Source organism: Lissotriton vulgaris, chromosome 10 (genome assembly GCF_964263255.1).
Source record: "Lissotriton vulgaris chromosome 10, aLisVul1.2, whole genome shotgun sequence".
NCBI classification, from domain to species: domain Eukaryota; kingdom Metazoa; phylum Chordata; class Amphibia; order Caudata; family Salamandridae; genus Lissotriton; species Lissotriton vulgaris.
The window spans coordinates 728470632-728494303 of record NC_141698.1 but is presented as its reverse complement, the minus strand read 5'-3'; the positions used below and the strand labels follow the sequence as shown (position 1 = coordinate 728494303).

Below are 23672 nucleotides of genomic sequence, written 5' to 3'. Positions count from 1 at the left end.
ACCGTGCCCATGCACTTGCCACTCCGCTGACCAGTGGGGCCCCAGCTATCTGTAATTTCACATATTGGTTGCGTAGTTCCTACTTAGCTACTGTAATAAACCCAAGGATATTGTCCCTAGGTCCCATCGGTGACATTTTTACAGACTGTTTTACAGTTTTTGTGTACATTCTTTTAATGTTTGTATCATGGCAAACAGCATTAACTCACTCATACCTTAGTTTTAAACTTACCTGTTACTGGATACTTGTTTGTTTATATGCTAGAGGCAGTATCACATTAATTTATACACCCTCCACCCCTACTCATTAGGTTGGATGGGTGTTTGTACCTAGGGCCATGTGCCAGGGACAGATGATGTAAGATACCTGACGTTTGCAGGTGAGGGTAACACATAAAGTAACCACTTGATACAGCACTCATTTTACAGGATGGGCTTGCGTTATTCACCAAGTGCGATGGGTTGTCTTTCTAGAATTATGAGAATGTGGGTAAAACATTCTGCAACCAAATTTCTAATTGCTTGATATGATCTTTTTATATCGCCACTGGTACACCGGTGGGTGAATCTGCTGAAAAGCCGGATCACTGGTTTTGTATTACACTGCGTCACTTCTATTAGTGCACCTTTATTTTATTTCGTTTTTTCACACACTTGCAGTACCTAAGTAAGAGATCCTGAGGAAAGCCACAACACTATTAGAGGTCAACATGGCTGTAACATGTCGATTCTTTCTCAGTACATCTGTCTCTAATTAGGGCAACTACACTACCCATTCCTGTTTTTAATCCTGGCACCAGGAAGCATTAATAATATATGGTATATGGTAGGTTTACCTTGTAGCTAGTTTTAGAGTTTTTTCCACTGTTAGTCAGCACTGCACCACCTCACTCACACAACCGCTCACATTGGGTCTTAGTAATACCCCTTTTCCTCAATAAAACACCCCTGCGCTCCTCCCTCCCAGCAAGAGGGTTGTAGCCCGTGTCATGACTATGTTCGTGACGCGAGGAGGTATTCCCCATGATGAAGCATGACACCTTTGGTGTGTGAGGGAAACCGTCCTTAAAAGGGACACCGCCCATTCCAAACCACTGTTCATCCACTATCTCTCTTTCAGTGGGACAACCGGTTGTCCATTGCTTGGACCAGAGGGCTTTTAGTGTTATTTATTGTATGACTTGGGGAGAGTGCCCTCGCTGGTTCCTTAAATCTCCTCCACACCCCATTGTGTAATGTAAACCTGGCTGTAACAACTTTCAAGGCAGAGGAAATATGGACCTCATCCCTTTCACAACAAGCTTTTAATAGAGTTATACATTTAACTGGGAAAAAGATTTCATGAAACTGTGCTGTCTCAGAGGTCACATGCTTGGATGACAATAGGCTCATACAGCCTTCTAAAACCTCTATCACATGGTTAAATTTCAAGCTTTAACTACTGCATCTACAATTGGGTGATCTCCAAACCCACTACATTGCCCCCGCCTGGAGGCCATTCTCCACTGAAATCTCATTTTGGTTCTGTAACTACTCAAAGGAAGACATCTGTCACATTATCTGTACCTGCCCAGCTCTAATGATGGAGCAAAAAGTCCTGCTGAGACAGTATTTATTAGGAACAGCATACGCAAGGGCTGGCAGGTGATTATAGTCTGCCTTCAAGGAGAGGACACTAAGCTTAGTGGGAAACTTGTATATGCATCGCAGACTCAAAATCAGCAAAGACAGAATTATAAAGGAGAACTCCTACCATGATTTGCCGAATGTCTGCAAACTGACTGAGTCTCTAGTAGACAGTAAACATTGTTCTAAAACTGAAATGTCCCAGTCGCCAAACACTCATTGCAGGGCACTTAAAAGGCACGAGTAAGCAGTATGCCCTTTCTATTATCCACTTTTTTAGTATTAACATTTGTGATCCTTTATGATCTGCCATCTACCTCTCTTTGGTCCAGTATTTTCTGTATGAGGAAATGAAATTAAGCAAATGCACTGAGCACTTTAATCCAGAATATTTGCACTACTAAAGTTATTATGTTTTATTCCCAGTTGTCCTTTCTCTAGTCTAGTACGCCCTGTATGATGAACTAAAATCTAAACCAAGCACCTTCTTCTGAGTATTTGCACTTTAAAGTCTATTATGTTGTATGTCCTGTCATCTGCCTCTGTTGGCCCAGTATCCCCTGTGTGTTTGATATTGACACCAATTCAAAGTATTCAGACCTTTTTTTCCAGAGTAATTGCACTAGTAATGCAATCTTGTTTCATGATTTTAAGAGTGTATTCCTTTAAATCTGGTATCAGTGTTTAGGTGTGTCAAATGCCTCTATAACTAAACAAGGATGATTGTATAGAAACACACAAGAGCGCCAGATTTTATTAAATGATACTTTTAAAATTGTTATCTTATAAGAATTGTAAGTTTTAATTAACTAAACAATAATATTATTCAATTGGCGATGGTATTGTGCTGTGTGGTGGGAGTTGCCCACTACTTTCTTATCTGCAGTGTGTGTATGTTCCTGTTGTCTCTGGTGATAAAAATATAGAAATGGTTAACCCCACCACAGTGCCTCTCCTGCAGCCCTCCAAATTCCTGGTTTCTAACTCTCTTTGGGTAAGCAGACTCTACAGACCCCCCTCCCACATGGTCCCCAGATTGTCCTTAAATAAGGATGGGATTTGCAAAGTGGCGAACAGCTGGAGCGTCGACAGCTGCTGTTTGTGCAGGACTTGGAGTGAGGTTGCCAGCACAGCAGAGACCCACTTCAAGAGTGGCCGAGGTGTCCTGTTTTTGTCCCCTCGACCGGATAGACCGACAACTGCCCATGATGCACAAGCCCAGTCGACCTAACCACTCTCCCCTCTCCAACACCTTCCCTACTGTTGCGCAGGCTGGAGTTGGAATAGTAATTATACTATTCCTAAGTCCAGCGCCCCACTACAGCAAGTCGATCTAATGACTTGCGCTGTAAAGGCATGGCGTTCTATCAACGCGGTCGTTGTAACAACCGCGTTGGAAAGAAACTGCGATTTAATGACTTTATTGTAAACGTTGTCTCCCACTAGGGCAATCACAACTATTAATACAAAAACAACTTACTCTTTGTTGACCAACCCTGCGTTGAACGCGGTGGTGCAAATGGCTGTTCCTCCTCGTTAATAGGCCGACCAAGCGGATGCAAAATGAAGCAAAAAGGGGGACTGCATTAGAAATTAATAACAGGGGCAATTGTTCCCAATGTCCATTTGAGCCTTACCAGTACAGGCTCCTATTGTTCATCAACATTGGCGCTCTTGAGCACCGGGGTGGAGCTGCTCAGTCCAAGCTCTCTAAAAATCCTGTTGCACAGGATAATGTACCTCCCTCCAAGGGAGCACGTTCGATATATCCTGTCCAATGTCAGAAAAATGCACCAATCTCGCCTCACCCTAAACTAACACCATTGGTACTATGACAAGTTACTCCCTAACTTGCACAGTCCATCCCTAACTAATCTGACTTCTCCTTTGGTGCACCGTTCTTCAGCCAAGGGCGCAAATTGTACCTGGTGACTCCAGGCACAGAGGGGTCAATGAACAGGGGCTCTTTAATGGCTTTGCTTTCAGGGGGGGGGCACTGCATTTAGAACATCGTCCTTCTCAGCATACTTTTGGGTCCATATAAGCCGGGTGTCACTAAAAGGGGCAAACTGAGGTACCTTCTCACCATCAGTGTCCCCAATACCATCCTTCGCCCACTGGTCATAGGGTAAGGGTAAGGGCTCTGTAGTTCTTGTAGACAAAAGAGCTAGTGGTAAAGCATCAGGCCACTGCAACCCAGTGGTCTCCTGAATCTCCGCTAATTTCAGTTTGAGAGTACCATTGTACTTCTCAACCAAACATGCTGACTGGTGGTGATTCACAGCATGAAACTTCTGTATGATGTGTAGTCCTTCACAAACTAATTGAATAACCATGGCATTGAAATGACTTCCGTTATCACTCCAGGTCAAACAGGGCAAGCCGAAGCGAGGAAGGAACTCCTTCAGGAGTATCTTTGCAGTCGTAATGGCTGTATTTTCTTTGGTGGGGTAAGCCCTCAACCCATTTACTGAACGCACAAACAACCACCAACATATACTTCAGATTATTGACTCTGTCCATTTCGATATAGTCCATTTGAAGGACCTCGAAAGGGAAAGTAAGCAGGAGGTGCAAAATTTCCAGGTGGCATAGGGGTACCCTTGCCAGGATTGTGCATCATGCACACCAGGCAGTATTTCAATAAAAGCGCAGCTGTCTTTGGAAAGTTATCATTCTGCCATACGAGGTCCAACAACTTGCAAGCACCCTTAGCGCTAATATGAGCTGGCCCATGAGCCATAGTGACTACAGTAACTAAATATGTATCTGGCAACATCCATCTCTGCTTCCCTGACCTGTCAATCCAACATCCCTCAATATTCAAATTTGCTGTACTCTTTTTCCACACAGCTAATTCCTCCCTCATGCCCTCACTCTGTATTTCCTTTACATTTTCAAGTATATCCTCAAACATGGAGAACTCGGGCACCCACCTCGTGGGACCTGCTACAAACATTCTTTTCATCTTCGTCCGGGCTGTTTCCTTAGCTGTCTGATCTGCCAAGGCTTTCTACTTACCCACATCATCAGTAACTTTCTTATGGGTGCTGCACATCACTATTGCCAATTTCTTAGGGAGTGTCAAAGCAGACAAAAGCTGATATATGAGAGGGCTTTGTTGTATTCTAGTCCCATGGGAAGTAAGGAACCCTCTCACTGCACAGAATCGCCCAAAATTATGGGCGACTCCGAAGGCGTACTGGATGTCAGCATAAATATTAACAACCAGTCCCTCGCGCAATTCACAGGCTCAAATAAGGGCGACTAGCTCTGCAGCTTGGGCCGACTGATAGGGAACTCGTGAGGTCTCAACTACTGTGTGCAGTGTTGTAATTGCGTATGCAGAGGTTGTAGTGCCATCTGGTAACTTAAAGCAGGAGCCATCGACATAAAGTTCCCCTTGGGGGTCAGATAAGGGAACATCAGTCAAGTCTACCAATCCTTTTGTCTCTTCTTCTGAGCGGAAGATACAATCATGTATGTCAATCACCTCTTTCTCAGAAGGGAGGGGTAGTAAGGTGGCTGGATTCAGAGTGGCACAGCGTTTGATCGTAATGTGCTTTTGAAAGAGTGTTAGCTCGTAACCTGTCAGACGTGCACTGCTGAGGTGCTAAGTCCTGTCTTCTTCAAAAGTGTATCCACAGCATGGGGTACCATAACTGTGAGGTCAGTATCGAGTACGAGTCGAGTACGAGTCCAGCCGATTGTCTTATTGAGACGACCACAGCCGCAACCGCTCTTAGACAGCTGGGGGTGGCTGAGGCAACAGGGTCAAGCACAGCAGAGAAATAAGCACACGGTCATTGGTTATCCCCAAACTTTTGTATTAAAACAGAAAGCGCACAATCACCCATCTCATCAACGTACAATAAAAAGCATTTTCGTAATTAGGGTTACCAAACACTGGAGTCGAGCAAAGTGCAGTTTTTAATTGCTCAAATGTCTGCTGACACTCCAGCGTCCATGGCAGGGGTTTATGCACATCTTTTAGTGTTAACAGAAGCAGGGGCTTAAGAAGCAGAGAGTAGCCAGGTGTCCGCTGCCTGCAATAGGAAGTGATACCTATGAAAGCACGTACATATTTCCGAGTTTGCTGGACAGACATTTTTAACAATGGTACTGATGAGCTCAGAGGTCAATCTCCTACCCTCCTTCGACAGTAGGTGACTTAAGTGGGTGACCTCCTGTGGACAATCCTGAAATTTGGAAAGGGAGACTTTATAGCCATGGTGAGCTAAATGTAGCAACAAGTTAACTGTACTGTTTCTGCAACCTTGTTCTATATCTGAGGCGATGAGCAAGTCATCGACATATTGAAGCAATACATTACCTGCAGGGACAATGAATCCAACTGACCTTTCAATACCTGACTATATATCAAAACATGTATATGAACCTCGGCACTCTAGTCAATTTAGTGTTGATTCATACAATTTCCCAAACAGCCGGTTCAACTCTTGAAAGGAGGATCATTGTATCAAACTTTCTACCTTTGGAATACAATGCTACTGTTTCTAAATATGTGCTAAAAACTTTGTTTTATATGTACATTAAATTGAACAGCAAGTGAGAAAAAAAGTGCTTGTCTTGTTTAGATTGCCTTTATGGGAAATTGTATGAATCAACACTAAATTGACTAGAGTGCCGAGGTTCTTGCACATGTTTTGATATTTCCCACTGGGTTCATTTGGGCCACAGTGGTTTGACACCTTAGGTAGTGGGGTGTAGATCTGCAACCTTCAAGGGCACCAATACTGAAGTTGTCCATATATGATGCACAAAGAGAGTGATGTGCTACCAATAAGACCACCACTACCATTAGACCTGACTGTATATACTCAAACTCTCTGTATAGCCGTGAGGAGTGTGACAGAATCTGAAGCTTCTACCAGCTAGAGTGAAACAGAACAACTATCTGCTATCAGGATGAATGGGAATACTGAAGAATGCATTTTTCAAGTCAATGACAGAAACAAATTTAGCAGCAGGAGGAATCCTCGTCAAGACAGTCGTAATGTCAGGGACCACTGGAAACTGGGGAATCACTATTTTATTGATTTCACACAAATCAATCACAAAACAATAAACATCTTCTTGATACTCAGAGGGACCCGAATGCGTCCGTTTGAGGATTGGAAGAATAGGGCTGTTACAAACATTAGCAGTCGTCTCCTCAACCACTCCTTTCTCAATCAAGTCATGCCCAATTTGTATCAGAGCTCGCTAACCTGCCTGCAGAATTTTATACTGAGGAATATGGGGTAAAATAGCACCTTCCTTGACACGTTTTAAAGCAGGCGATATCTACAACAAACCCACAACTGTGTACCCTGTTGCCCACAGTGTGGGTGGCAGATCTTTAAATTCAGCAGGGAGAGGCGCATCTTTTGATAGACACTGCTTAACGTTCACCACGTCAGGACCCATTGTTATATAAACGCCTGCTGGGGAGCAAAAAATTGAAGCATGCAATTTTTTCAACAAGTCCAAACTCATCACATTTTCTATGCAATTGGACATCAACAAGAATGGCAAATCCACAGTGAAAGGACTAATAGTCAACGCAAGAGGTTTCGAAATGGGGCTCACAACTGGTACACCAGAAAAACTACCGAAATATTATTATGGCCAGACAGAGCCGCCCCAGGCACCAAGAAACGAGAAAAAGAGCTGTTTGTTGCACCTGTTTCCACCAAAATATTCTGCACTAAACTTCAGCACTGACATACGGACTGCGTTGATATACAGGTAACGGAAATGGTCCCTCACTGAGTCCCTGGCTTACCTAGCTGTAAGACATTCCTGTCACCTCATCCGTATCATAATCGTTATGATAGTACTGTCCACCCCGAGCATCATCAAAATAGTTCTGATCTGAACTACCTTTAGAGGCCACCGCATTCTGAGTCCTGTCCTGACCACGAGCCCCACAACCCCATCCACGAGAGCCTCGTCCTCTAGGGGCTGCGTCCTTCTGCAACAACATTTGACACTCATGCACAGTATCCCTCCTCTTTACAGTACGCACATTGATTCTGTCCTACAGGCATCGCATTCCTGCTAGTGCGCGGGAGCTGTCTGGCCACACCACCACATTCTCTACCATTTACCCATGAAGTCTGCTGCAACAACACTTTTGTCTTCGATTTTTTGTGCTTCTTTTCCGCCTTCTCCTTATCCTCATTTCCCTGTGCTCATAATACTGTGCCTTATTCAGGATAACAGAGGGAGAAGACGTGGACCAGGTGCTTTCGGAAGCCTCTAATTGGGCCGCAATCTGAGGAAGCAAATTAGAATCAAACCTATTAACAAACAGTCGCACACCACCTTCAATCGACAAGTTCTGTCCACTGTAATCTAGAAACACATCTTCAAGTCGAGTGAAAATATGAGGCACACTCTCATCTTTCTTCTGACGACAAGCCGATAATTTGTCCCAATCAACCTTCCTCGGAGGATTAAGAGAATGAATGTATGTAATGATACGACCGTGAAATGCAAGTATTTCTGCTCTAGGCTTATCACCTGGCTTCCATTCCTGATCCCATACTTTAATTTTATCCCAGGTACCACCCAATTCAGCAATGTGATCCTGCATGTGCACTTGTCTCCAAATGTCAACCGGAACCAACAAACCAAAGAACATTTCGATATCCGCAAGTGTCATTACTGTTGAAGAGGTTTGCCTCAGTCAATTCCTTATAATATGCAGTAGGATTTCTCCTAGGGTCAGGTAACTGAGTCTTAAGAGACAAAACCTCACTCCTCTTCCTTGGAGTATAAACCCATTGTTCTTAAAAACGAGCCTCTACCCTTGGTTTAGTAACATTATCATGCTGATCCCGTAGCTCTGGTATCTCAGGATGGTATATAGGATGTACCTCCCTCATCGGAAACTGGTACCAGGGTGGGGCTCTTCTCCAGCAGCATTTCCTGATAAGCAACCAATGTCGCAACATTACCAAAGACCATAGCAGGCTCCATGTCAGTAACACACGCACGATCCCTACTATTGTATATTATTTGCGGTGACGCACCCTTGAAATGCTGCTCCCAAAGACCAATCAGAGTAGCCGACATGTGCTTAAGGGCATGTTGCTGTGCAAAAGGCTCATAACCTTTCATCACACTCCACACGTCTTCCACATTGTAAATGGGGTTACGAGCCCACTGCGCAGCCTGATTAGCCACCACCTGTTCTCTGCATCTCCCACATCAGATCGGACCAATGTCCGCCCCAATCGCTCCTTAAACTTTGTACAATCTCTATCCTCAGGGCCGCGCTCCAGTGTCTCACTACTCAGTAATGTCGGGGAATGGAGTAACACAGTGGGGGTGACAACAGAGGGAGCGGGCACCAACATCACTGTCTGTTGTGTCATGGGTACAAGAGCTGGAGAGAAAGACTCCGAAGCAATAGGCGTTGCAGAAGTACTAACAGTCAGTTGCCACAGACGGCGAGGGCAAGGAAAGAACAGGAGGTGCCGCAGCCAAGGCAGTCTGATCAACAGTAACAGAAGCAGAAACAGCAGAGACAGAAGAACCGAGTAGCTAGGCCTGTGAGGGAAGAGGGAGATATACCCTCTGTGGGACCTACGGAGGTGGGGTATTTATCTAACAATTGCTCCACAAACCTATCATTTTCTTCTTGGGCCACATATGATTTATCAATCTGTAACCAGAATCTCCTATCTTCACGTTCGATTCCTATCTCCTGCTTCTCTCTATCATGCACTATAGCTTTCTGAGTCAATGTTTGCATCCTTACTTTCCGGGCCTCTTTCTCTACTTTCATCCATCTCTGTTTAGCTTCTTTTTGCCATGTTCTGAGGGAATCAAACATAGACTGCCTATTTCTCCTTGCAAACAACTTTTCCTGTAACAACCCAATTTTTGTTCATCATAGGTGCCCGTCAAGGGCCACTGTAACTCGGCATTGTCCCTCGTATATTTGTGCCATAGCGTACTAAACATAATAGTTTCACATACATATCAAAATTCGGACTGCCTTTCCGGAGGCGCTGGCTGACTTTCTTCCAGTCAAGCCTCAGCAGAACAACAACGACAAGAACCAAAAAGAAACTGAACAGCGGCATTTTCAAAAGTAAACCAAAGTTGTTATGTTGCCTAGCAAAGTGTTCACAAACACTTTGTATCTAAAGCAGTCCTCGGACCGTACCAAAGACATACCAGAATCGGTCCTCAGACTGTACCCAAGACATACCAAATTGGTACCTTATCCGCAAAGAACCAAAACAAACTCACCTGGTGCACACAGGTCGAACAAATGTATTCTCCACTGCCGACTCTTCGGACCAAACGGCCAGATCCAAGGGTTTCGCCATTCAGGACCCGCTGTGCAAAGCACCAACCGGCCTGATAGACGGGGCAGCTACGAGTGCAAGAACTCTCTTGTGCAGGAATCCCTGGTCTGCCAGTCCGACCCGAAGATAGCCCCGACCCCGTCACTCTGAGGGCGAGGATGGGTCACCCGATGGGGTCCCTGTTCGGGCGTCAACTAAAGGAAGTGACCCGATTAGGGTTACCCCGGTCACCAGCGACCACCTCTCAGCCTTCCATACAAATGAAGAGTCAGTCAGGCAGTAGAGAATACAAACCAAGTATATTTCATTCCGGTACACTTGAGCGGAGTCCAGGCTCACCAGCCTCCTAGGATTGCTGCAAAGGGACTGATTTCAGCCAACACAGAGATACATTATGTAGATGCCTAAACCAAGAAGTCCCGGAAATGGAAATCTACTAGCAGGTGCAGCTAAAACAAAGAAGTACAGAAAGATGAGTTTCAACTCTGAGACCGGGCACACATTATCTCCATGCCAAAGTCATTCTATTTGTGCCTACCTCTAGACTAGTGGGAGAAAGCCTCTATCTATGGGAAAGGAATGTGTTAATAAGAACAGTGTATTCATTAGTGGAGCAAGGCCTAACCTTGGAGAAATGGAAATTTCCACAGCCTGCTTCTCAAGTCAGGAAATACATGGCTGACAACATGATTCAAAATGACAGCTAAACATAAAATGGTGCAGCGAATGCTAACTTAACAAGAGAACAAAGCACAAACAAAATAGCAAAACATTTTCATTTCATCAGCCATCTGGTACCTGAATTTCATAATATGAAACCAGATAATCAGGAATCAATACCGGCTTCCCTCTTGTTCAAATTGTGTGATCCTAAGCAAATGTATTATTTCACAAAGCCTCATTTTACTTTATCATCACATAGGACAGCACTTTTAAATACGCAAGTTCAGGATGTGTACTGTACAAGCACTTCTTATATTTGATTTAATAGACTATAGACTATACTTTTCATGCTTACATAATAAGAATGACGGCTACGTTTAGAGTTCATGTGACTACCGACTTGCCTTAGTTCAGAATGCCATTGGTGTTGGGGGACGAGCCATTAATGTTTCTAAGTTAAGGTTTTAAATGCTTGTATATGCAGTGATATAATCTGATGTACTAAGGTGAAATGCTTCCACGTGTCAAAGTAATACACAAATCATATTTTTACATTATGTTTGTAGCACGAAATACATGGCAAATTTTTCAATGGCTTTGCTCGTACATGGACTCTTAGACCCAAGCCAGACCCAACTCAGCTCTGGATCTGCTTGCACTATTAATTTGCTGGCATGCCCCCCTCTATTTGCAACTTGGGCTTAGTACATGGGGCCGTCAGTCACCTGATAAAATTATTTATAATGAGGAGGACTGGGAAATGGAGCCCTGCTTACAAGCACTGATTTGACAACTCTACTATCAAGGCTTCTCGAAGACGAGTGTGTGCAGTGAAAATGCACTAAAATTAAGTGATCACAGGGCAGGAATCACTTATTTTTTGTGGCCATTGTGTTGTACATGACCGTAGTCATGAGTTTCCAGCCAGAACTGTGAGGCCCAGGCGAGATGGGCAGGGACATAGCTTCGGGCTTCAGGAGAAGGAGTGGGGGATATGTTTGCATTTTTGGCCTTGTAGTTGCATTTGGGGGCCATAAGTTAGATCTCCTATGTCTGAGTCAGTTTTTCTTGTTCTCGATTTTTGGTCTTGTAGTTGCATTTGGGCGCCATAAGTTAGATCTCCTATGTCTGTGTCACTTTTTCTTGTTCTTGATTTCACAAAATGCTTTTAACCAAACAATTAATAAATCTGCACCCATAGACGTACTCATTGAATGGGTGCAAATATACTACTTTTTGGATTTCACAAACATTGGAAGCAGTAGCAGGGCCTTATACCACAGGCAGAGGACTTTGTATGGGCGAGTGAGGAGTGTACCCTACATTTTTTCGAGATCCCCAGAATTCCAGAATGCTCCTGGAACAGAGAGAAGATATTCGATGAGGAAGTCCTCAGTGTACATGTTGGTTCCTCCCCCCCCCACCCCCCTCCACCCCATAAAAACAAACAGTCCCTGCTATAGAGAGATTACCTATATTTTGGTGAGAAATTATGGTGTAAAATGCCCCACCCGGTACCCCCCTTGTGCATGCTTTTTACGCATGCACGCACAAGTGCGAAGTCAGACCTACTGGCATCGCCAATGCTCATTTTAATATTTCGTCTCCCTTTAAGACCCTCTTTGGAATGTCCGCACCTCCCCCGCTGTCCTCTTGCAGTTCGAGCCCCCACTCCTTTCCCTCCCCCGCACTCCCACGCCTCTGCGCCGGCCCAGCAGCCTCTTTCTTTTCGTTTCATTAATCACAGTGGAAACTGCAAAGATTAGAGTTCACGTCAGACATCGGAAACACGGGGCGACTGAAAAAAACGGCCCTGTTTTGTCGGCCAAAAGTCAGTGGACGACAAAGAGGTGGGATTCCCCGAAGAGATAAAACTACTGTTCTACAATATTCCCCTTTAGCAGAGCGTAGCTCACCCTCGTTTTCGTGCTCTGACAAGAACATATAACAAATAAGGCGCCTGCACTCAGCAAGACCAGCCAAGAGCCCTCGTCTATGTTTTCAGGGCAAAACTCAAGTCACAGCACAGAGCAGGTGCACATGGAAATATTGAATTAGAAAATACTGATTTCGAAATGTGTGTAATGTGTTTTGTTTTTTTACAGAACTGCGTTTCAAAGCCGCTGCAAGCATTGTCTTCGGCAGCAGCATTGCTTTCAGTTCCGCCTTTTCGTGATCTAAGTGCAATGAGAGAGAAGCCCACCAATGCAAAGTTGTCCCCCAATGGTATTTAGTCTGAAGCCTTTATGGATCACTGTTGCCAACGGAGAACATTCCTATTGTTTCCAGGTTTGAGGACACAGAAATGAGACACAGCATGTTCATTTTGGAAGGGAAGCTGACCCATGAAACATCCAAGAACCATGTCTTGGCTGCTCCACCAACACAGACAGCACCCTCCTAGAGATGTCATAATGTGCAGCAAAATGATGTTTCTTCCATGACACTCCTTCAGCTGCTAACTCTGCAAAAGCTAAGGGTGATAGCCCACCAGATGCAGACTCTTCTTTACCGCAATGTGGTTCCTGACAAGTAGGCCCGAAAATGGTACACTTTTTAAAATGGGTGACTACTGTCCACATGACCGGACCATGACAGCTAACTGCTAGAGACAGCTTAGAAATAGTTGTGAGTTGAGGATTTTTAACTACCCCATAGCAGGGAGACTGCTACCTGGCATCCCTGTGTGTATCGGCGTATCTTATCATGACAGGAACTCTTATTGACCCTTGTTGTATATGTTGTGCTTGAGAGTGATTGGGCATGAGAGTTGGGAAGTTCCATGGTTGGGGTCCCCAATAAAAAAATTATAGAATATTGAATCAAAAAAATTGATGTAAAAAATATAGATGTAAAACATATTTATTTAAATAGATATAATTAATATAATAATATATATTAATTATTATTAATTTTACCAAATTAATTAAATGTAATATACATGTTCACAAAATATAACAAATAAACTTAATTAAAAAAAATACACAAACATAATAATTTATACATATACATATATTTACTTCATAATAATTACCAAACTATTATCTTTAATTTTTTTTAATTAAATATATATATAAATAATTTAAAATATAAAAAACATATTCTAGAATAAATAAAACATTAAAATATAAAAACATATTTAAACTTAAATTGCCCAATACAATAAGTGCAACAGTGATTTGGCTAAGAAGTTAACTTTACATTTGAAACTGTATCAATGCCAAATATGCGCCCAGAGGTCTACATAATGCACAATAGTTACATTGTGAGCCCTATGCGTAGCAGGGCAGTGATTTCTGGTGCTAGACTTCCTGAAGAGGCTAAGCGCGTCCCTTCATGTAAATAAATCTTATCTCTTTCAAAACACTTGACATACATTGTATCACTTGCATCATATTTATTGCAAAAGGTACGTGCTGACTGTAGTTGGCCCTGAGACCTACATCAGCCTCCAAGAGCAAGCCTCTCTGAAAATAGAAGCCCAATTCATTGAGCTCACAGTAGGGTATGGTTCCAGCGGCTCTCAGAACAATAGAAGTATTTGTTACTGGAATTAGCCAATTGCTTTCAAGTGCCCAAATCCCTTCACTTTTTGCACTTAATTCCTGTCCCCTTTTAGGAGGTTGTGATCTTGTGTCTTCCATGCAAATACTGATATTGCAATCACTCAACAACCTATTTGAGTGTGTGGGGAATAGGTGTGCATTGAATTATTGTCTGTATCAAAGGGCTGAGGTGCATGGTGTATTGCAGTTCACTGGCAGTATTCTCTCTGATTTACATTGATTGCATGAATCGTTGTTCTAGGTCTGGCAGGACGTGATATGTTTCATGGTTCAGTGCTAGTCCCAATGTAGTTCAGAGAGGGACTGTAGGTGAAGGCATGCCGGCTGGCTTCTAATCTCCGTCCCCCCACCATGCAGAATGATGCTAGACTGCATCACGTGTTGTAGTGATGGTCGGTACAGTGTTGCTGTAGTGTGGTAGGATGAAGGGAAATGAGTTATTGTATGGTGTGGTGTAATGTGATGTACAGTGGTGCTTCTTAATGGGTTGGTGTGGCGGTAGTTTGCATGTTGTGAAGTATTGTGGGGTAAGTCCCTCTTTCCATTTCTTGCAATGACCCTGGCATGTTGGATAGTAAGATAGGACCTCTGACCAATGATTAAGAGGGATCTGCGCACACTGTTGTGCTAATGTCGAAGGGCGTCTCGGGAACACAAGGGCGTGATAGTATGGTGTGATGAAAGAGGAGGAAAGATGAAGGAAAGGTATGCACTAAATCTGGTGCAGTTTGTTGTGGTACGATGGTAAAGATGTGATGAAATGCCATATACTTCATCATGAGATAGACAATCGTGAGGGAAAGCTTTAAGGAGGAATTGTAAAATACTATGTGGGTGGAATCTAGTTTGAAAGTGCAGAGGGTTTGCTTTTGCCCAGTTAGTGGGTGTCGTAAGTGTGATGTGAATTTAGATGTTGTGATGTGATCTCCATGCACAGTGTTATAGTATATAATGTATGGAGAGGTGAAATATCATGTTGTCAGGTGTAACCCAAAATAATGTGATTTTGTTTGGTGTGGTGGTGTGGCATGGTGCAATGTGGAGTAGTCTTCTGTCGTATTGTGTGGTATGGTGTGATACGTGTTGGGTGTAGCAAGCAGGGAGATTATGAGGTGTGCTCTCTACATACTCAGCTTCTCTTGTAGTCCTCTTCGTTGCTTCCCCTTTCTTACCATCTTCCCCTCTTCTCCTGTATAGGTAGGTGAGAGGGGACAATAGAGAAAATCATGAATTGCCCATGGAAACATTAACAGATCCATCTAAGATTCGGGTTGATGAACCCAATCAGATACATGGTAGTTAGTAAAAGTGTATACTGTGTAGGGAAGAAAATTGACAGACACATTAGCATACAAAATATGCATTTAATGTACAAAATACTGAGGTGGCAATGAGCAGTGTCTGCCCCACATTTAGCAAAATGCTAGATAGAAACTTGAGAATATGAACAAAAGGCACGAGTTACCACACCATTTCAAGGACATGCATTTCAAAGTGAGCCCTAGAGAGCAGCACATAATGATTAGAATTCCTTTTTCACCGAGTGCTTGCTGATACAGTCTTGGTATTAGTAGAGCTGTAAATAACAGATTTAACTATTAACTGGTGATAGGCACTTTAACAACCTCAGCCAGATGAACTGTTGCACCAAAGACTTGAAGGCTGCCACCAATACCCCTATGTGCCATCCATTGAGACAGTCAAACAACACACTGTATTCTACACACTCAGTCTGCTGCAATATGGCCATTGTGCAAGTGTTTTTAAAATTTTTAATTTTAGACTTTTAAATGCCTATTTTGTTGTAATTTTGGTTGGGTATTGATCTTATTAAACAACCACAATGGCTCTTAAATGGAAGTTTTATTCAGAATTTCTTTTGGTCTTATATTTTAATATGGTGCTTTAGATTGCTTGTACGCCTGCAACCAATGTCCAGTTCCCTACCTGTCTTTAACTGTTGGGTTTGACCCGAGTCATGTTTAAGGGTGCTGGCACAGGATAATATAGCTCTCAGCTAATCCATATGCACACTACCCGTTTCCCAGTTGTTTCTGGACATGCCCACTATTCATCACCAGCAGTATCCTCGCAGTGGTTGAGGCTTTGGTCATGCCCCATTCTCTCTCCTACACCCAGAGCATTATTGACATGACATTTGACAGAGTCCTTAATGGTCATGGCACTGGAAATGGTCTTTCAACATGTGCTTTTTCTGTTCACCTCCTTAAAGAACATGTTTATGATGAGCACAATCCACCATCTTCACAGATTTTTCACCATTGTAAGTGCACTTCATGGATTCACAATTGTACTGGTTTTAGCAAAGAGAAAAAAAAAGCTTTTATGTGCTTGTGTAGCGATCACGAGGACAAGGGGACTGAGTTCCTATTATGCACCAAAAACGGGAAACGCCCTTAAAACTACAGCTACCAGACTGCCTTGGGGCATTCTCCTCGGTCTTAAGCCCCTCCTATGCAAGGGAAAGGCGCTTGTCAATTATCCTGTTTAGAGATCGGAATGGCGGATGGTGATCCCCGCCGGATTCCAGCGTAAAGACTCAAGCCTTGTTGGAGTGTTCCTGCCTTCTATTTTTGGACGTGGTGAAAATCTAGACCTCTATAGTATCGGAGGGTGTTCCTGATAATCCACGTAGAGCAGCGGAAGGAGAGCGGGCTCGCCTCCTTTCTCCTGACCCGTTTTCTGGAGAACTGAAAACTCCTTATTGAGAAGAGAAGCCGCAATGCATGTTAAACGCGCGGAGACGCGTTTAATAGCACGTGAGTAAAAGAAAGGCTTTTAAACTGTGTACCGCGTCTGAGTGAAAGACGCGTCCAGTGTACTTGCCTTCAGATTTAGCGAGGGCTTCTTGCTGAAGAATGTAGTTGTGTTTGTTTGGACCCAGCTTGATTCTGTTTCTTTGGAACTTGTACTGAAAGCGCCAGTCAATTGTTTCAATTACGGACGCGAAGTGATTTCACTTAGGATGTTTTAAGGAGAAACGGTTGTGACTGAACAACTCCTCGTTTAACAAGGGAAGAGTACATACCCCTTTATTCTTGTGAGTATTATGTGCTTAGGTGCATTATAACATTCAAAGACATTGCACCTTTTGGGGAAGTATTTGTTTGCTGACATTGCCTCTCGGATGATGGGCAGAAGATAGATTAAGTCCTAGGATTTGCAATTTAGTCAAGTACATCCGTTATTGCAGTGGGCTGTGAGACCTTGGTGAGTTGGAGGAGGGAACAAACAATACTTTAGGAAAGAGTACCTTTGAACAGAAAAGTAATCATTTGCTTATTACCCTATTTGCAGCCTTGAAGGTATTGCTGACCCAGCGCAGAGTGTTTACAACACCCTTGAGAGGAATACCGACAATACAGCTTCTTTATTCTTTTATCCCCTTCCCCTTTTTCCCCCGGGGCACGAATTCACGCAGAGAGTATAGTCTTCTCTGTTGGGGGTCGTGTCGGGAGGAATTGGGGGGCTTAGCTTCAGACATCGTCTCCGCTTGGCACAAGAACAAGGTTAGTGGCGTTCTTCTTTCTTGCGCTACTGCCAATCCCGACAGCTTGTGACCATTTGCCCACATCTACAATTAATCTCTTTTCTAAGGAAATTACACAAAATTGGTTAATTAGCCAAAGAACCTGCACCCCTCCTTCTAAAGCTGATGGCTGAAACTCTGGAGGGTCTCTGCCTTCTACCATCCACACTTTTGATCCTATCTCACGAATAATATCCATGTCAGCAGATAATTGTACAATAGTGAGTTAAGCCATTAAAACAAAAAATGTAAATACTTGTGCAATGTCTCTCCAGACTAAATGCATTCCTAGAGTGCCCAAATCATATCTGTAATATAATTTAATTCAAGTACTCCTGATTGTTAATCTTTATGGTTTGAAGATTGCTTCACGCAAGGGAGATAGTTACTTGTTTGCATGTACATGATTTGTAGCATATTACAGCAAGGAGCGCATAATTAGGACTTGAAGTCCATAGGGTGCAAGCCACTTTCTGTAGTTGAAAGTTTTAGAAATATGAGTTCTTCTCAAAGTTTGTTTTCAAATCATAGAATGGTATCAACAATTGATTCTAATTCTCTGAAAAACTCTGACCACACACATAGGGGCCTAATACACAAAACATAAGAATTTAGGGATGACGTATTAAGATGACGTTACACATACCTATAAATTCAGTTCCTTTGCTGCAGCTCTCATCTCGGTCTATAATATCTTAGGAGAACAACCAGCATAGCATTGTATGACTGATTGCATGGAAGCCAACACAACTTGCTGGCAAAGTATTTTCAACCTGATTATAGAGCAAGTAAGGCAGGGTTGTCCTTGTTAATTTTAGGGGAAATTATGAGTAAAAGATAAATATCTCCTTTTGTTTTTTAATTCAAAAGCATTACAAATGATTTACAAGGACCGCAATTGCATGTGGACTATTGAAGAGGAAACTGGCTCCCAAACATTCTAGGGTGAGTGCCACACTAACCGACTAAAACATACAAGCGGTTTGCCCCATATGGTGTACAATGTAGAGGTACTCAGTCATTGACTCACTACAGTAATGAAAACTTGATCATATCATTGCCTCGTGTTGATGGAAGTTAAGAAACAATGACATAAAATTCAGTCATGAAACCAACAGGGAGCAGAGGGTTGCGCTAGCAGCACGGCTCCACCAGGCTCCTCTCTTCACTCTACTTCACCCAAACTCTTGCTCCACTGCTGCAGCTGTGTTGAGGAGGCACCCAAAAGAGCCTGGTCCTCCTGAGTAGACTTTTCCTAATGCCCTCAGTTCGAGTTCTAGGTGAACACGATATAGAATGCAGCGGGTGACAAAATCTTGGCAACCTCGAAGGAAGGAATTTTTATTGAGTGGGCCTTTGTCCTCTATAGTGGTTGATTGCAGGGTCACTGGACCGCCCACCACACTCCTGGCACTTTGAAAATCTCCCTCTTGCACCTGCTTATCACTACCTATGGCCTGTACATTGGCTAATTATGCCGGAGCTCCACAGGACTGCAGCCATCTACCTCGCTCATCTTTATTTTAGAGCAGACCTCTGAATCCATCCTTACGTTTACTCTAATTCCTGACTCTCTGTTGTCCCTTGCCCTTCACAATTGTCTTTGCCTCATGCCCTCTGTGTCATACTAGTACTTCACACACCACTTTCTTTCCCACCCATACCAGCCTGGCGTAAAAAAATGCTATTTCACATTTCGCCCGCAGATTTCAGCTACTGGTTTTGCTTACTAACTTTCCAACTCATAAAGATCGTTCGAGACATCAAAGGTTCTGTAGTCGATGACTTGACTGGGTACAGATCAGGGGAAATCCTTTCTAGAAGTTGGTTCAAATGCCAATCAAACATTATAATTAGCCCCACATCTAGTATCACCTAAATAAATACAGTCAGAACTTTATACAATACTATAAGTTTTATTGTTTTGATCATTGTTATATCTTCACATTTTCTACAAAGTGCCATAAAGATCACATTGTCTAAATAAGCACTCTCCAGCACAATAAGGTGTACATAACAATAATCGTATGTCACATATGCAAAAGACACCCATATATACAATGCCATTTCAACTGAAAAATGCACCACAATTTAGGTGATTAGCTTTAGACATATTCACAGTTCTATTTCATCTCATAGGATGTACAGGATTCTGTGGTTTACACAGAAAATAAATATTCAAAACATTATGTTTCAAATGTATGAAGCATAGCAGGCACAATATGGGCTACATTTCCATGGGAACATGTATCGTTTCACCTTCTCACAAATAACATTTGGAGATGAATGGTTGTTAGTCAAACAGTGCACTGACTGTACAAATCTAAAAGTATAAGATAATAATTAATGGGTATTACTGTATCTCCAGTATTAGCAAAGTTACAGCTCTGCAAGTTATGTACATGTTCCGGTATAGATTAGATATCTTAGGCTAGGGAAACTAAAACCTAGTTAGGGTTAGTTACAAAGATTGGCCCTCAGTAGTTTTGTAGAGACTTTTTTTACAGTTGTTTTTACTATCTTAGTGAATTCCAAGAAGCTTATCAAGTTTTAAGAGAAATTGTGTAAGAATACGTCAATTGAACTTAGATTTGTAAAAAGAAAAACTAGACAAACCCTTTTAGAAGGAGATTTCTCACTTTTGATAAACTTTGCAAACATTGCAAACTGCTGGAAGTGCAAAATTTGAAACTTCGCTCACCCCTTGTTATAGTACCTTTGCATCTCGGATAAATGAGTCAGGGAGTGTGAAAAGTAAAAGGGCATGGCAATACTAGCGCTGATCACTTTACTTTAGTGATGGCATCACACTTAAAGAAAATATGAAATTACATAATAAAAACCAGAAAAGTGTAAGTGATCCTCAATCAGTCAAAATGCGTGTGCTCAAAAACAGCTATTTCTTTCACATCTTATCCTGTTCCCTGGATCCAGCCATGGATCGCATGGGTACGGAGCACACTTCACAAAACACATACATTGCTACAGGTCTGAATGCATGGTTATTTTCACTGGATCTACTGCCCACATTTTATGAAATACGTGACATGGTACGGATCCTGCTTGGCTTGGATACAGTCCATGTGAAATATCAGCGTAACCACGGCAGAGTCCTCCAACTCTCCACATAGTTGCATCGGATTTCCCTTCCATCAATGAATGCCGTTTGATGCTGGATATCTACCATCTGCCACTTCATATCCAAGGTACACATCTATATCTGTGGATGAGAATATAGACTACATCTGAGAAATGAGGGAAGAATGCTGAATTTGTAGTCTAATGGCCGAAGTCACTCCATTGCAATGTATAACTCAAAGCATCGTAAAATACCTTAGATAGTTCTTGAACTGCAATATCTGAGAGGCATTGGCCCTGTTACTGTTCAATGCATGTGACACAATAGACCATGCTGATGCTTGCACCTACTCCGTGGATGGGGCACACAGTCATTTTTAGGGATGGGCATACAAAATATGGTAATATTTCTCCTGTTTCAAACCAATGCGCAATGTTCAAAAACATGGATTTGATTTGCTTCTGCTACCTACATTGAATCTTTGACAGTATTATGAGTCACGCAGCGCTATGAAGAAGAGACTGAGCAAAACCGGCTTGATCAATATTGAAAATAAATGTAACAATTGTAATAATTATATTTACAAAAATTAATTGTGGCAGCCCGGAATTTCATTCTACATTGATGTGCATGAAAAGTGTTGAAAGAATCTATATCATCTTTATGGAACCCTGTTCCAGGAAGCTGCAAAGCAGGCATACTGCAATACAATGGTTGGCGTAAGACAAAATGAAGGGGCCCCCCTGCATATTGTGATTAAGGGCCCTAGAGTCTTCCATATCTCAGAAATATTAATTGACCTTGGGTTGAATAGGGCTCACTTTAAAGGGTTGGGCTACATCCGCACTTCAAGGGCCTCTTTAAACCTCTGATGCAACATCTGGGAGGCGCGGAAGCCCAGAGTGTCCAGCACTCCTTAGTTTCTTCAGTTTACCAAATCCACCCTGGTGAATGTGTAACAATGACTGTCTCAGCAAATGGTCAATGTACCATTCATCTCTTCCCTCTTGCACAGGTGGGGCGCAAGGTGCGGAGTGCATTCAAGGAGTGGAGTGCATAAAAAGTCTCTTTAGCCTTTTTACTTGTCTGATATGAATTCAAGGTTTAGCTTTAAATGTCCTTATTTCTTTCATAACTTGTGAACTGTTGCTTTGTCATTCATTATGATATAAATGTAAGCATTTTAAAAGATTTGTTTCCACTAGAATACAGAAAACGGGTAACAGCATGCTTGTCATGTATGACAAAAGCAGTATCACCGTGAAGTAATTTGACCGTAGAAGGTAAAGCTTTCCTACATTTCAAACATTCGGCCTCTATGAGCACCGTCTGGATAGCTGTAAGGAAAATATTCCAAGTCAAGGACATTACATTAGCAGCAATAACAACAAGTTGTAATCTTTAAATAAGTTGCACATATCTCAAGGCAGAGCTTTAGATGCATGACAAACGTGATTTTCCTGATGGGATTGATCCATTTCCATGCTTGGCAAGAAATATTCATTCTTCAGCCACCAACTTGTGTGTCCTCCTTCTCGCAAGAATGTCCTTTCACATGTGGTAACATAAAGTACATCAACCAAGACATCACAGACCTTCTTCAAAAGTGCTGGTACTCCAGAATACTGAAGTAACAGCATTGGCTATTGGGGCTCTGCTAAAAAGGAACCATCATGCTTCAGGTATCTGATTTGTGCATAGTCCGCAAACTTCGGAGGATCACTACCGGGCCTCGTTTTCTACCTCCGGAGGACCCCTGACAATGTTGAAATAGCCAGCTAGAGCTCCCAGGTCCAAAGACAAGGACCGCTGCCGCTTCAGAACATCAGACTCTTCGCTCATAAACAGTGAAGAATCTAAAAAAGGTACAAAACATTTCATGGTTAAATTCAGGAATGCATTTCTTCTGGAAAATGTAGAGCACATTTTGCACATCAACATGTATTAAGTTTATAATTCCAAATCGCATTTTTCTCCATGCTACAAGCATATTTTAACACTATTCAAATCACAGTGGGCTTGGCTTATGCACCAAAGTTTACCTTAGTTATATAAAAAGAAGTTCTATGCACTTCAAAAGTTTCAAAGTGTATGCATTAAGCATGGTAGAAAAGCTATAGTATGGTGGGTTTCAAAGCACTTTACATTTTAAGTCAGAGGCGAGAAGGGGGGATCTGCAAAATGAAGTGAGCATTCATATTATTTGTGGGCATATGCTTACAAAACAATAACAATGACCTACTAAGCAAGAGGCTGCACCAGAGGCATTTCAGAATTTAGGAAAGGTGGTGGGAATACTTTGGGTTAGATAGGACCTGAGCAACTGCTTGATGAGGAACCACAAACATAAGATGTCATCATGTAACCTGTATGAGGATGCCAGAATTACATGCTTTATTTGGCTTTCTACAAAATCAATAGAATTGATTTATAGAAAAAAATAAGACTTGTGGGTATTCACAGTCTTATCCCAGGTACACTTCCATCCTGTAAAGGCATGTAAAATTACTGATAAAAGACAAAAGTTAGTGCCTTTACAGGTCAGAAACATAAGGCATGAGAATGTAGGGCAAGGACTTTCTCCAGATGGAAAAATACATGTGCAAGTGTATGCTGCGCATTGATTCACTGAATAAGCGCTGCTCACTGACTGACCAACATATTTGTAAAGCACACACTACCTAACTGGGCCTCAATGCGGTCCTGGAAATCTAAGAAAGTTGCAGATTTCAAGGTGTTTGACCGTTACACATTCCTTATTTACAATGATCATGCCATGATATGGATATGTCAGGTCCCTTGGGATTCTCAAAATTGGTGCTGGCCTTGGTCACCGAAGACCACTTTAAGCTATTCAAACT

The 23672-nt window shown here is 42.5% G+C and overlaps 1 protein-coding gene across 1 annotated transcript in view; it reads right to left on the bottom strand.

The window, feature by feature from the left end:
• Nucleotides 1-19628: 19628 nt before the first annotated feature.
• The window catches only part of MAP3K8 (mitogen-activated protein kinase kinase kinase 8), a 60669-nt gene continuing 56625 nt past the window's right edge, over nucleotides 19629-23672 (bottom strand). Inside the window, exon 8 of the mRNA XM_086941590.1 lies at nucleotides 19629-22667. Within this exon, the coding sequence (XP_086797716.1) occupies nucleotides 22534-22667 (134 nt within the window). The 3' untranslated portion in view covers nucleotides 19629-22533. The remainder of the gene's footprint in view (nucleotides 22668-23672) is intronic.